At 38.9% G+C, this 13,001-nt stretch overlaps 1 protein-coding gene across 1 annotated transcript in view; it reads left to right on the top strand.

Annotated features, from left to right (window-relative positions):
* Nucleotides 1–13,001, top strand: part of DSCAML1 (DS cell adhesion molecule like 1) — a 504,780-nt gene that overhangs the window by 350,689 nt on the left and 141,090 nt on the right. Inside the window, exon 4 of the mRNA XM_074216774.1 lies at nucleotides 10,412–10,558. Coding sequence (XP_074072875.1) covers nucleotides 10,412–10,558 — 147 coding nt within the window. The remainder of the gene's footprint in view (nucleotides 1–10,411; nucleotides 10,559–13,001) is intronic.

The raw sequence follows: 13,001 nt of genomic DNA, 5'->3' as shown, positions 1-13,001 counted from the left end.
AGGTGGATTGAGTCCTCTCCTACCTCGCTCCCAAAACAAAGGAAAGAGAAGAAAGGTGAACAGAAAGCAAAAGGAAAGGGAGAGACAGAGTCAACGAAGTCAAAGATGAGGGAAGGAGGAAGGAAATGTGAAGAGTAGAAACTAAAGACTCAGTCTTCATCTGCTTCTCATGTTCCTTAAGGAAGAGAGATGATTGAAAAAGCAAGAGAACAAATAAAAGTGCTATATTAGGAGCAGGCAGAGGATCTCAGGTTTATAGATCTAGGGATGCTGGGAATCTGATCTCAGGTACTATGGACACCAGGCAGTTTTTAAGACAGAGGGTACACATGCCTATCTCCCTGTTTGTCCTCTGCTTATGATGCCCTCAGCATCCTGGTTCTTGGATCTGTCCTATCTCAACCGACAAGCAGTACCTCTGATTGAACCCCCACCTCAATAGGAGTCCTGGACATGGACTTTGTACACTCACAAAAAAGAATTAAATTGCTTCCTCACTTTGATCCTCTTTTTATCACCCTTGAAGTATAATCTCTTAAAAGTCTTCTGATTTTAGATCTTTGGGGATGCCCAATGATAAAATAAACAGGGTAAGAATATTGAGCTAATAAGGAAAGACTACATGATAGAAGCAAGAAAAGAGTATATTAAAGGTGGAAAGAATAATAGTACATGGGTAAAAGATGTGAAAAGGACTTCCCAGGTGATTTTTCAGTAGCGTTTTACTAGAGAACAAGATAGAACTAGAAAAGGCATTTTAGGCAGAAGTAGCTTAGGTAAAGACACAGTATAGGAATACTTTGGAGGACTGGGATCGAGATTAGAATGACTGAAGCAGAGACTTCATGTTGGTCAGGAATTAGAGATGAAGTTGGTGAATGGGAGAAGAGGGCATTAAATTAGTTGAAGAGCCTTGAAGAAGGCTGGTTAGAATGAAAGAAGAAGTTAACCTTAAGACGTTTGTCACCTCTCCCCCAAGACCCTCTGACTCTTCAATAACAGTTCAATTGAATTCATAAAACATTTATCCAGAAGGTAGATAATCATACAAGGACAAAAACCAGAAATAATCCTTGCCATAAAGAAGCTTCCATTCTTTGAGGGCATATGACACATACATTGATAAGTAAATACAAAGTAATTTGAGGAGAGAAGGGACACTAACAACCTGAGGGGAAAGAAGCATGGATGTCCATAAGAGCAAAGAACTGACTTCCTATTCTCTTCAACAACTGGCACCCTACATTCCAGTCAGACTGAATTATATATACCATTTCCCAAATCTAACCTAGAATCATCTGTCTCTCTGTCTTTGTTTATATCATTCCCTCTTTCCAGAGAATTCTATTTTCATGCAACTCTGCCTATTGAAAACTTCTCCATCCTTCTAAAGCAACTTCTTTTATGAAGTCTTCCTTGATCCCCTTCCTTGGAAATGATTCATCCCTCCTCTGAACCCAAATAACATTTTGTACCTCTCTCCTTTAATTATTGCACTTTATTTTTACTCTATTTATTTGAGAATGTGCATTATTTTAACCACTAAACATTAAGGTCCCTTGGGCAGGGACCATTTTTTATTTACCTTTAGCACCTGGAAAAATGCCTTAGACATAGTCCGCATTCAATAAATAATGAATGGATGAATGAATGACCTCTGGGCATAGTATTAGAGGATTTGAGAGACCTTATATAATGAGTCCTCTTGGACTCATAGACTTAGAACCTTAAGATGTTAATGCCCAAAGAGATCTTTAAGATCATAGAGTCAAAAACCCCCACTGTCACCCCATTCTGCCAATAAAGAAGTCATAGTTCACAGAGTCCACACAGCTAATTAGTAGCAGAGGTATGACTAGAAACTCAGTCTCTTGACTTTCAGCCCAGTCAGGTTGCCTTTGGATCCTAAAAGACACCCCTAATAATATAGGTGCTGAGGAACACTTTACCTTGATTAAAGACAGGGGTCTTGTAAGGCTCAAATTAGATAATGGATATAAAGTATGTCAAAAACCTTTAAGTAATATGTAGATATGAATTAATGGTAATGGTGGTGGTGATGGTGGTAAAAGTAGTGGTAGTACTAGTAGTTATAATAGTGGTAGTGGTGGGAGTAATAATAATATTAGTCATGAGGGTGAGTGATAGTGGTGATTTTCTATGATGATTTCATTCCCATAGCCTTCTACTACACTCCTGTCGAGTGAGCTCAAGCAATATTTATAGAGCAATGTAGTATTCTGGTAAATATTTAACAATCAGTATATAGGGGTCTGGGAAAGTAGGGGAATGTATACACATAGGCTTTTAAATTCAAAACAATAAATCAAGCTCTAATATGTAATAATTGCCAATTTCTGAAATGTAAATGATCAAATTGAAAATTTAACAATGAAAGCTAAGCTGGCTCTGCTATGTCCCTAAATATAGAGCTTAATCAAAGACTTCCTAGAGGAGGTGAGCTAATCAACTTCTAGCAAGACTTCTATCTAGATAGTTGTTCTGTCTCAGAAACTGAGTAGTTTAATCTGTGATAGAACAAATTATTTTAAAATTGAAATCCTAGCATTAATAACTCCAAAAAGAATGCCAAACTTACAAAACAAAGTATTATTCAGATTTTTAAAAGATTCTTTGTTTTGGAATAAAAAAAACACTCAAGGAACATAGACTCTAGAGCTAAATAGAATCTGAGAAGTCATACAGTCCAAGAATTTTTAAACTTCTTTTATATTATGGAACCCTGTGGCCATCCATCCTTTTTGCCATTTGGTAGAGCCTATGTTCTACTCTGCTATGTAGAGTAATGTTTTGAAATATATAAAATAAAATGTCAGATTACAAAGGAAAGTAATTATGGTGAAATATACTTCTCAAAATATTATCCCCCAAAGTTTACAAACCCTAAGATTAAGAACTCCTGATATGAATCTAACCCACTCTTTTTATAGATTATATTGGATTTGAACCCAGGTCCTGTCACCCCAAATTTGGTGCTTTACATTTTCAAGACTGCCTTTGAAAGTTTCTCCAGTGCCTTCAAAAAAAAGGGTTTCATTTGGGGCAGCTAGGTGGAGTAGTGGATAAAGCACTGGCCTTGGAGTCAGGAGTACCTGGGTTCAAATCCGGTCTCAGACACTTAATAATTACCTAGCTGTGTGGCCTTGGGCAAGCCACTTAACCCCATTTGCCTTGCAAAAAAAAAAGGGGGGGGGTTTCATTTGCAAAAATTCTATTTCCAGTCATCTTTGCAGTGGCATAAATAGAAGCACACTTGCCTTTATAACCTTCTCCAGACTGATTTCTTTTAACCTGCAGGTCATGGCTGTGACAACTAGCTGTTAACATAGCCTTGTAAATAAGCAGTGGTTTATTTGCTAGCCTGGACTCTCCCAAAAGGCACTGTGAATAAAATAAAAGACATTTTGCTGTCATCATGAGTAACTCATCCTGCTGAGCAGGAAACAGCATAAATATGATAGGGACAATGAGTGAGTTTGGAAGAACCCCCTACAGTCCTCCAAAATAGATATTTCTAGAGTTTCCATACATCTCCACCCTCCAATTTCTGACACTCTCCCTGCCTGCTCCCTCTTCTTCATTCATTAGAGAAGCAGTGTGATATTGGAGAAAAAAAGAATCAGATTTGGAAACAAGAAAATGCATTTCTTTTTAGGTTTTTGCAAGGCAAATGGGGTTAAGTGGCTTGCCCAAGGCCGCACATCTAGGTAATTATTAAGTGTCTGAGATCGGATTTGAACTCAGGTACTCCTGACTCCAGAGCCAGTGCTTTATCCACTGCACTACCTAGCCACCCCAGGAAAATGAATTTTTAATCCTGACTGTGACATTTACTGTCTTTCAAATCATTTGACCTATGTCATCTTCAGTTTTCTCATTTATAAAAAGGACCTAGTTAGTAGGTTGTCCCAAAAGTCTTATGACCTTTTAAAGTTTTAGAGTTTTAATAACCAACTCTGTTTAGCACTGCCTACCTCACAGGGTATTTTGTAAGCTTAAAAGTTTTCAAGAAATGTGAATTGATATTATTGGTCTGATACTTCCAGTCTTGCTCAGAGGTTGAAGCATTAGGACAATCTAGGTCCCCCTCTCTCTCCCCTCCCTTCATCAATTTTACACACCACTAACTACTGTAACACAAAATCCTTTTCTCCCTCCATACACTCCTAGCTGTCTTAGGGCAGAACCAGGGGATTTTATCCTAAGACCTTTCCTCAGTGGTTCCTTTGTTCCAGTTTCTTGCCTGCAAGTCCCTCCTGTGTGGTCTTGAAGAGAGGTTTCTATCAATTATCTCCCCGTGGCTCTCTTGGGCCCCAGGGATTCTTCCAACCCGAGCAGTTTGACCTTTTAGAAAAAAGAAAGAAAAGATGTTGTCAGGTCACTTAACTCCTCAATTCAGTCTCCCACAGCTGTCATCCCTTGATTTCCCCCCCAATCTCCTTCATTTCCCAGGAGACCAGGATTGGAGGCAAGAAGCTGCGGCATCAGAATAATGATAAAGCCAAAGTACAAAGTAGAATGTAGACAGACTGAGTTTTCTGCTTTCCAATTCAGCCAGCATCACTCATTCTGAGTTTTATGCCCTTCTCTTTAATTTTCTTCTCTCTCACCTTATTCCCAGCTCTCTGAGTGACTTTGGATAAGTCACACTCCATAGACTCTACCATTTCCTCATCTGTAAAATGAGGGTTTTAAAATCCTATCCCTTCCATTTCTAAGAATCCTGAGATGCCAGGGACCTTGACAAACTGGAGCCCATCCAGAGGACCACAGAGGGCTCAGAACCATATCACATGAAGAAAAGTTGAAGGAATTAGGAAAGTTGAAACACAGAGGAAAGAACTTTGGTTTTTATTTTGGTAATGTTAATTAAAATTCATGTGACCTTGAGAAAGTCATTTGACTTTCCTGAACCTTAGCATTATTATCTACAAAATGGTGGTAATAATCTATGTAATTATCACTGGCGCTAAGGCTGAAATGATGATTTATATAAAGTACTTTGCAAAATTTAAAGCAGCATATAATCACAATCTGTCAGGGGATGGTGTGGACAGGATTCTCACACCCTTCTAAACAAATTTCCTTCATAGATCCCAGTATCATCTAAACACATTCCTCCTTGGCTGTACCTGATGAATGAGCAGAGAGAAGACGGTGAGGACATAAGTGTCTTAGAAAGTGAGAGGTCTCTTGGCAACTGATTATTATTGACTGAGCTTCCAGCTTTGTATGTAGAGTTTCTAACTTCCCTTGGGTCTGCCAAGCCAAGGATGTACCCATGTTTATCATCACTTTCTTGGAGGAAAGAGCTCTCCAACTGTTAGTACTACCTACTTTGTCCACAACAGCTGATTTGGAAGGAAGCAAGAGGGCAGAAATAACCCTTGAGATTGAATGATTAAGAGCAATTAAAAGTATAAGGGTATAAGCTGATAATGAGAGCTAAATGTGCTTCTCCCAGGTTTGCTTTCTGTGAGAGGCAGCTATTTTCCTCCCCATATTATAAGAGAGCAAGATGAGACACAGAAAGATTAAGAGCCTGGCTCACACAGTGTACTAGTGACCTAGGTTTCAGGGCCTGAGGAAGGAGTAGTTCACCCGTGTCCATCCAGCAAGACAAGACTTTTCTCTCAGAGGAAAGAGCAAAGCACTTTGTTTCCCGGTTCCCAAAAGCTGGTCCTTTCTGGGACAGCAGAAGGCAACATGGAGGATGCTCCCATTCAAGATCCCACATGGTGTTTGTTGATGGAGGAAAAGAAAGATCATGGCTGTGGTGGGTCTGTATCCCTGTGGTCTCCTCAGTTCTTCTTGTCCCTGATCAAACCTCTTCATCCCTCTGAGTTCTTTTTCTCTTCCCTGTATTATGAGAAAGAGACTGCCTTGTCTCCCTCCCTCCTCCCCAGCAGGGCCTATCAATGGATTCTCATCAAACATGCAGAACTAATGTTGCACAAGTTCCCCCCCAGAGGAGATTAACATAATACCCCTGATTTCTCCTTCCCCTCCATCATACTGCGCATCTCCCCGACTCTCCACGCCTTTGTTTCGGGAGGAGCAATAGACTGTGTCTGAATATGTTACTGCAATTAACACGCACAGAAAAACGAGGGGGGAGAAAAGGGAGAAAACGAGAACAGTGAAGGATGTGGAACATCAGATACAGCAGCTGCTTTTGTTGCTATAGAAACAACATCTCCCCCCCATCCCACCACCCCCCACTGAAAATTCCAGTCTGGCCAATAGGTTCTTCTCCTTGATTTGCTGGGAGCTAGGGGACATATGAAGACCTCACATGCCAGAGCTGTGGGCACCTGTGGGTTGCTTTATGCTTTTCTTCTATTTCTCTCTTGGGCGCCTGGACATCCTCCCCAGTCCCCACCCCTCTTGGTGGCTCTGATTGGCACCACCACCCTCCAACTGTTCTGCATTCTGCTCCTCATTACGTAATAAATTATTCGGGTGCTTCTGCAGTGACTTTGGGATGTCACAGGAGGGGGACAAAACAACTCAGGCAGATTTGGGCTGGTGAACACTCAGCCTCTCTCCACTCCTCCCTCCCCTGCTTCCTTGGGTCTGTCAGCCTTAGGTCTCTCCCCCCTGCCATTCCCCTCCATCCCCCCCCCCTTCTGTTCTTTTCCTCCCTCCACCCACATCACAGAGTTTTGTGGTTATGTGTGTCTGTGTGCATGTTTTGGGAGGACTGGGGAAAATAGTATAATGATAGCAATGCCTGAACCAGTCAATTGCCAGTCTAAAAGAACCCCTATTCTACTAGAATCATTTCAGCTGATTTCCTTCATTGAGAATCTTTCTTCCTTCTCCCCTGGAGTAATGTGTATTGCCCTTTGAGTAGCATAATGCTAATACTACTAATAATAATAATATTTATTCAACACATTGTTTAGGAAAGTACTTTGCTATCTTATTTTATCCTCACAACAACCCAGTGTGTTAAGGGTTATTATTATCCTCATTTTATAGATGAAGAAACTAAGGAAGGCAGAGGTTGTAATGTGCCTAGGATAACGTAACTAAGAAGTATTTGGGGGAGAATTTGAATTCTGGTCTTCCAGACTTTACATTCAGTACTCTATCCACTGTGCCATCTCTACAAACTCTGCTCCCATATAACAATGGGGAGACACAAAGGGTTATATGAACACAATATCTTGCTTAATTTAAGCCAAGTTGAGGACCCGGGGGAACTGATATCTGGGACAGTTCTTCAGGAAAAAGGATATATGACCTGTCATCTCATGGGAAGAGAAACCATATAGTTATGTCAATGATTAAAGGAGATCAGGAATGGTCCTACTCAACACCCAATCAAATATCTGTACTACTAAAGAGGTCTGGGATGCCACAGTGAGTGAAGCATTCCATTGGGCAAAGCATAGTCTTCCCCAACCCCCTTTTCTATTTTGGAAGACATGCTCCTTAGCCAGAGAAGGAATCAAGGGGTACCACATTCTAGGAAGGCCATTGATAAAGCTAGAGAGTGTCTAGGGGACAGAATACCAAAGAGCCTGAAGATCATGCCATATAAGAATTAGCTGAAGGAATTAGGGATGTTTGTCCTGAAGACAAGAAGTCCTAGAGGCAACATGATAGCTGCCTTCAAGGATATAAAGGACTACCTGTATCAGAGGTGTTAGAATAGATCTTTCAGCCTCCAGAAGTCATAACTATAGGCACTGGATGGGACTTGCAAAGGGCTAATTTAGATTTAATGCAAGGAAAATTTTGATAATAATAAAAAGTAGAGTGTGCTCCCTCAAAGGGTAAGGGTACTTCCCCTACCCCAGTTCCTAACATCAACTGGAAGCATCATCTGCTGGGAAATGTAGAGAGCATTCTTTTTTTTTTTTTTGAATTTTTAAAGGCAATGGGGTTAAGTGGCTTGCCCAAGGCCACACAGCTAGGTAATTATTAAGTGTCTGAGGCCGGATTTGAACTCAGGTACTCGTGACTCCAGGGCCAGTGCTCTATCCACTGCCCCACCTAGCCACCCAAGAGCATTCTTTATACAGGATCAGGAAATCAACAGGCACACACTTTTACTTGCTTTGTTGTAGGAACCATTTTCTGAATAGATTTGGAAACAGAAGACCTAAAGTCTAATCCTCTCTCTGCTACTTACTGTTGGTGAGGGGTTTTTTTTTGGGGGGGGCAGGGGAGAGATAGGGAGGTAGGAGAAGAAAAGGATTTGGAAGGGAAGAAAAGGGAAAGCTGAGGCCTTCCCAGGAAAGTCTATAAAGTATTTGAAAAGCTATCATATGAAAGAGGGGTCAGATCTATTACATTTGACAACAAAGGGCAGAACCAGGAACAATGATAGAAACAGAAAACAAATTTTGGCTTGAAATTAGGAATAACTCCTAATAATTCAAGCTACACAAAAGTGAAATAGAGTACCTTGAGAAAAATTACATTCCTCATACTGGAGGTCTTCAAATATTGACAGTATGACCACTTGTTAGTCATGAGTTGGACTCAATGATTTTAGAGGTCCTGTCTGCATCATTAATTCTTTATTTTATGACACAATCTCCCCCCTTTATTATAAAGTATTGGATCTGTAACCAAAAGTCCTAAATTTAAATCTCTGCTCTGCTACTTAGGACCTAGATGATTTTGGTTTCAGTATTAATGAGAAAAATTGTCTAGAGGAGCTCTGCATTCTCTCCTAGTTCTAAACCTATTATAGCATCCCTTCCTCTCTACTTTTTGGAAGAAAGTTTCTCTATTTTTCAAATAGAAAGGCTGATTTTTTTAGCCCATTAAATTTGGTTAAGTCACACAACCTCTGTGAACCTCAATTAGCTCATCTGTAAAATGAGCATAATGACCCTTGCCCAGACAACTTCAGGGACCTATTATGAGGATCAAATGAATTAACAGATGTGAAAGCATTCTGTAATATAGAAAGTAAGATAGAACTGTAAGGACTTGTTTTTGGAGTGTGGAGTAGAGGGAGGCCTGAGAACTCTGTAATAATGCTGTGCTGAGAGAAAGGAGAGGGTAAGTTGAAAACATGAGCAGAGGGTAGAGGAATGAACACCACCCCTAAATAAGAATGTTAAGACTATCCCAGAAATAGGAAATTAGCCTTTATCTTTGACACTTTTATGCTTTTACCAAGCCATTAATAGAAATGTTTAAAAACAACAACAGGGCCAAGGACAGATTCATGGGAGATTCCACTAGTCAAAGTTGATTTTGAACCATTAAGGAGTACCTTTTTAGGAGAGACTAGTGTCAGAAATCAATAAAATTCTAGATTTAGAACTGGAAAAGAATATCAGAGACCACTGAATCGAACCCCTAAATTTTATGAATGAAGAAATAGAGATTCAGATAAGTTAAATGACCTGTCCAAGGTTACAGAGCAAGTAAATGGCAGCATTTGAATCTAGATCATCCTGATTCCACTGCCCAAAATTCTATCCATTATGCTACCTAGCTGCCAATAAATAGTATAGATCTGTGGTCTATTGCTGGCTAATCTTGAATCACCAATCTTTTGATTAACACCTGAACATTCTAAATGGTGGCCTATAAGAGAGAACACATTATATTTCTATAAGATCTGTGATAGTTTATCTTCCTTATTTTACAGGTGAGGAAACTTGGACCTCAAGAGGTTAGGTAATTTGCTCAAAGCAAAGTTCTGATCATATCTGCTAAGAGGCTCCCAAGGCTCCCTCTTGACTTCAGATTAAAATAGTCACAATTTGGCTTTAGTTTTTACCTTTCCAGGCTGGTCCATTTGCTATTGTCCGTGCAAGGCAGTACAACCTCTATCTTTGAACTATTTCATTGCTGTTTCCTATGCCTGTAATATACTTTTTTTCTGCTATCTCTTAAAATAAATAACTTTTTAAAAGAGTTATCATTGTTTTATGTGTTATTGTTCTCTATGAGATCTTTCTTAACCTCCTCAGTTATTAGTGTTTGCCCCCATATTATTTTATATTTATTTTGTATCTTTCCATATATACATTGTTTCTGTCGGATAGAAGATAAGTTCCTTGAAGGCAGAGACTATTTTTGCGTTATTTTGTCTTTGTATACCCAATGGCTAGCACAGTATCTGGCATATTACAAGAACTCAGTAAGTGTTTCTTGAATGGATAGATTAATGGATGGATAGGTAGATGTAGAGATGAATATTTGTATTGACCATGTGCACGAATAAATTTTCATTCACCTGGGACATTCTCCCCTATAACAAATTCACTCCTATATTATTATTATTATTATTATCATTATTATTATTAATTTAGTGGGAGACCCTTTCCCAAGGTGATAGCCTTGGACCTGCTCCTTATCCATGATGCCCAGTCAGTCAACTAATAAGCTATTTCTCTTCTGTTTGTGTCTCCAGAAAATAGATTTTTTATTACTTTCCATGGTGGGCTGTACATCTCAGATGTACAGAAGGAGGATGCCCTGTCTACATACCGCTGCATCACCAAACACAAGTACAGTGGTGAGACCCGCCAAAGTAATGGGGCCCGACTCTCTGTATCAGGTAGGCAATGGGCCCTCACAAGGCCAGGGTGGAATGGGAGATGTGTCAAGATCAAGATCAAAAGTGGGAAATAAAAAAGAGAGAACTTCCCTTGCAAAGACTAGGAATTATTGTCAACACCATGCATAAGGATAACTATTACATATACAAAAGCTCTGAATGGGGGGCAGGGTGGAAGAATTGGAATATAGATATTCAATCCTAAATGCACTTTCAGTCTTGGAAAGATGGCATAAAGGCAGGCAATTTCAAGATTTTTTTAGGTTCAGATTCATGAAATATAATCTAGTCCTAATATAATCTAAAAGAAGAACCCCTTTAGAGGGGGAGAGAGAGAGAGAGAGAGAGAGAGAGAGAGAGAGAGAGAGAGAGAGAAAATATACAGTGAAAACCTCCAAGTCCATCAAATGCCTCATCTTGAAACTGAGGTCATGCTACCTTCTTTAAAGCTATGCTAAGTGATGAAAAGGCCTGCCAGGTCCTACTATAAGAGATAACAGAATATTTTATACAAGGTGAGACAAATTTAAAATTTTAACTGGATTCCTAGGTCTGCCAATCATGACTTTATGACTATTAATGAAGACACATTAGTTTTCCAAACCTTTGTTTTCTCTTTTGTAAAACAGGGAAAATGTTGATATATAAATATTAAATCATTATATAAATGGTTATTATTACATTATTATTACCAAGTTTAGAATCTAGTACAGTATGGCTAGAATAAAATTCTGTATTTTTCCTCTGAGAACCAAACTAACTAAATTCAAAGAGACTCTTTACTAAAATGATGACTACTGGGTGATGAATTTTTTTAGCAATATCAAATCTTGAAGTAATTTCTACTAAAGGCATGAAAGGGCTGCAATCTGTGTTGATGGAGGGAGTATCCACAGAGGTAAAACCACAAATCTTTTGAAGCATTAAAGCATAATCTACTAAGGATAATTATATAAAATTAGTCCAGAAAAAATATTTGCTATGATTATTTAAACATTTTTTTCCATTCGAATGAATGGACAAATTTTGTCATCTTCATCTTTACCACTTCCCTTATTCATTAGAACTGATATAAAACTAGTAAAAGTCACATCTGATGAGGATGGGTGGGGAGAATAATAATAACTGACATTCATATAGATCATTAAATGTATCTAGTTTTACAAATATCTCATTTCAGTAGCAAATATTCCTATCATTATATTGACTGGTCAAGTCACTTGACCTCTCAGTGGTCCAAACAATTGTCTAGACAAAAGAGGAAACAGAGCATGGAACCTGGATTTAGCAAGACCTCCATCATTTAAACATTCTTTCAGCCTCAGTTTTCTTCATCTCTAAAATGGGGTAAAAATAATGGCACTTATCTATCTTCCAGGATTTTATGATGATAAAATGAGTTAATATTTGTAAAACACCTTGCCAGGCTTAAAGGACCATATAGATACTAGCTATGATAGTGATGAAGAGGAGGTTGCAGTGATTACAACCTTCATTGGCAGAAGATATTTCCTCATCCAGAAATTCCATATGTGTGAAATAACAGATCCAGCCCCTAAACTTATATTGCATACTTTCTTTAAGGGACAAGGAGTAAAGCAGTAAATATAGTTAGGAAGGATCATTTCCAAAAAGGCTTTCCAGAAGAGTAAACATCAAAAGGAGATTTTGAAGGAGGTTTCAGTTTCCTCCCATCTTAATTTCCTGGAAAAATGACTTTCCTACAGAGAAAGCTTTAGTTCATTCCTCATTTTTATAAATGCTGATTTTCGTTCATTCATTTCCTTCTACTAATATTCATTAAGTGCTCACTATAGAAGGCACTGGGCAAGATGCTTGAGATATAAGATAAAATATTTTCAAGAATGAAAATGAAAACACTGCCTCCCTCTCTCTAGTAGTTTACAGTCTACTGAATAGAAAACCATTTGAGAAACATTTCTGTACTTTTTACTAAGCTATGGCAAAAAAAATTTGTCTTTTGGTTCCTGTTGTACCTTGGATTAGGATACCCTAGAGAATACAACAGAAGTAAGACAAAGAGCCTGCACCAGGAGCAGGAGACTAACCTTTTTGTTCTTGCCCTGCTGTATGTATGTTGGCTGGCCCTAATGCTCTCTATCTGAAACATCAGAGGGTTGGACTAGAAAACTTCCAGGGTCTCATCTAAGGTGCACATGCTAAGTTGCATACTGGAACTGGAATTAGGAAGACTTGAATTTGTATCCTACTATAGACCCAATAGTAGTGTGATCCCTAGACAAATCACTGTCTCTATCTGCTTCCCAAGTGTGAAATGGGGCTAATGGACAAGCCCTACCTTTCAGGGCTATTGAGAATGAGATAATATTTATAAAGTGCCTAACATATATAATTGGTATCTAATAAAAGTTTATAACCTTTCTTTCTTCTTTCCTTCCTCATCCTCCATTTTCCTTAGCTA

The sequence above is a fragment of the Macrotis lagotis genome, chromosome 1 (assembly GCF_037893015.1).
Source record: "Macrotis lagotis isolate mMagLag1 chromosome 1, bilby.v1.9.chrom.fasta, whole genome shotgun sequence".
In the NCBI taxonomy this organism is placed as follows: Eukaryota; Metazoa; Chordata; class Mammalia; order Peramelemorphia; family Peramelidae; genus Macrotis; species Macrotis lagotis.
The sequence above is the reverse complement of the archived record's forward strand: the minus strand, read 5'-3'. Positions and strand labels throughout refer to the sequence as shown.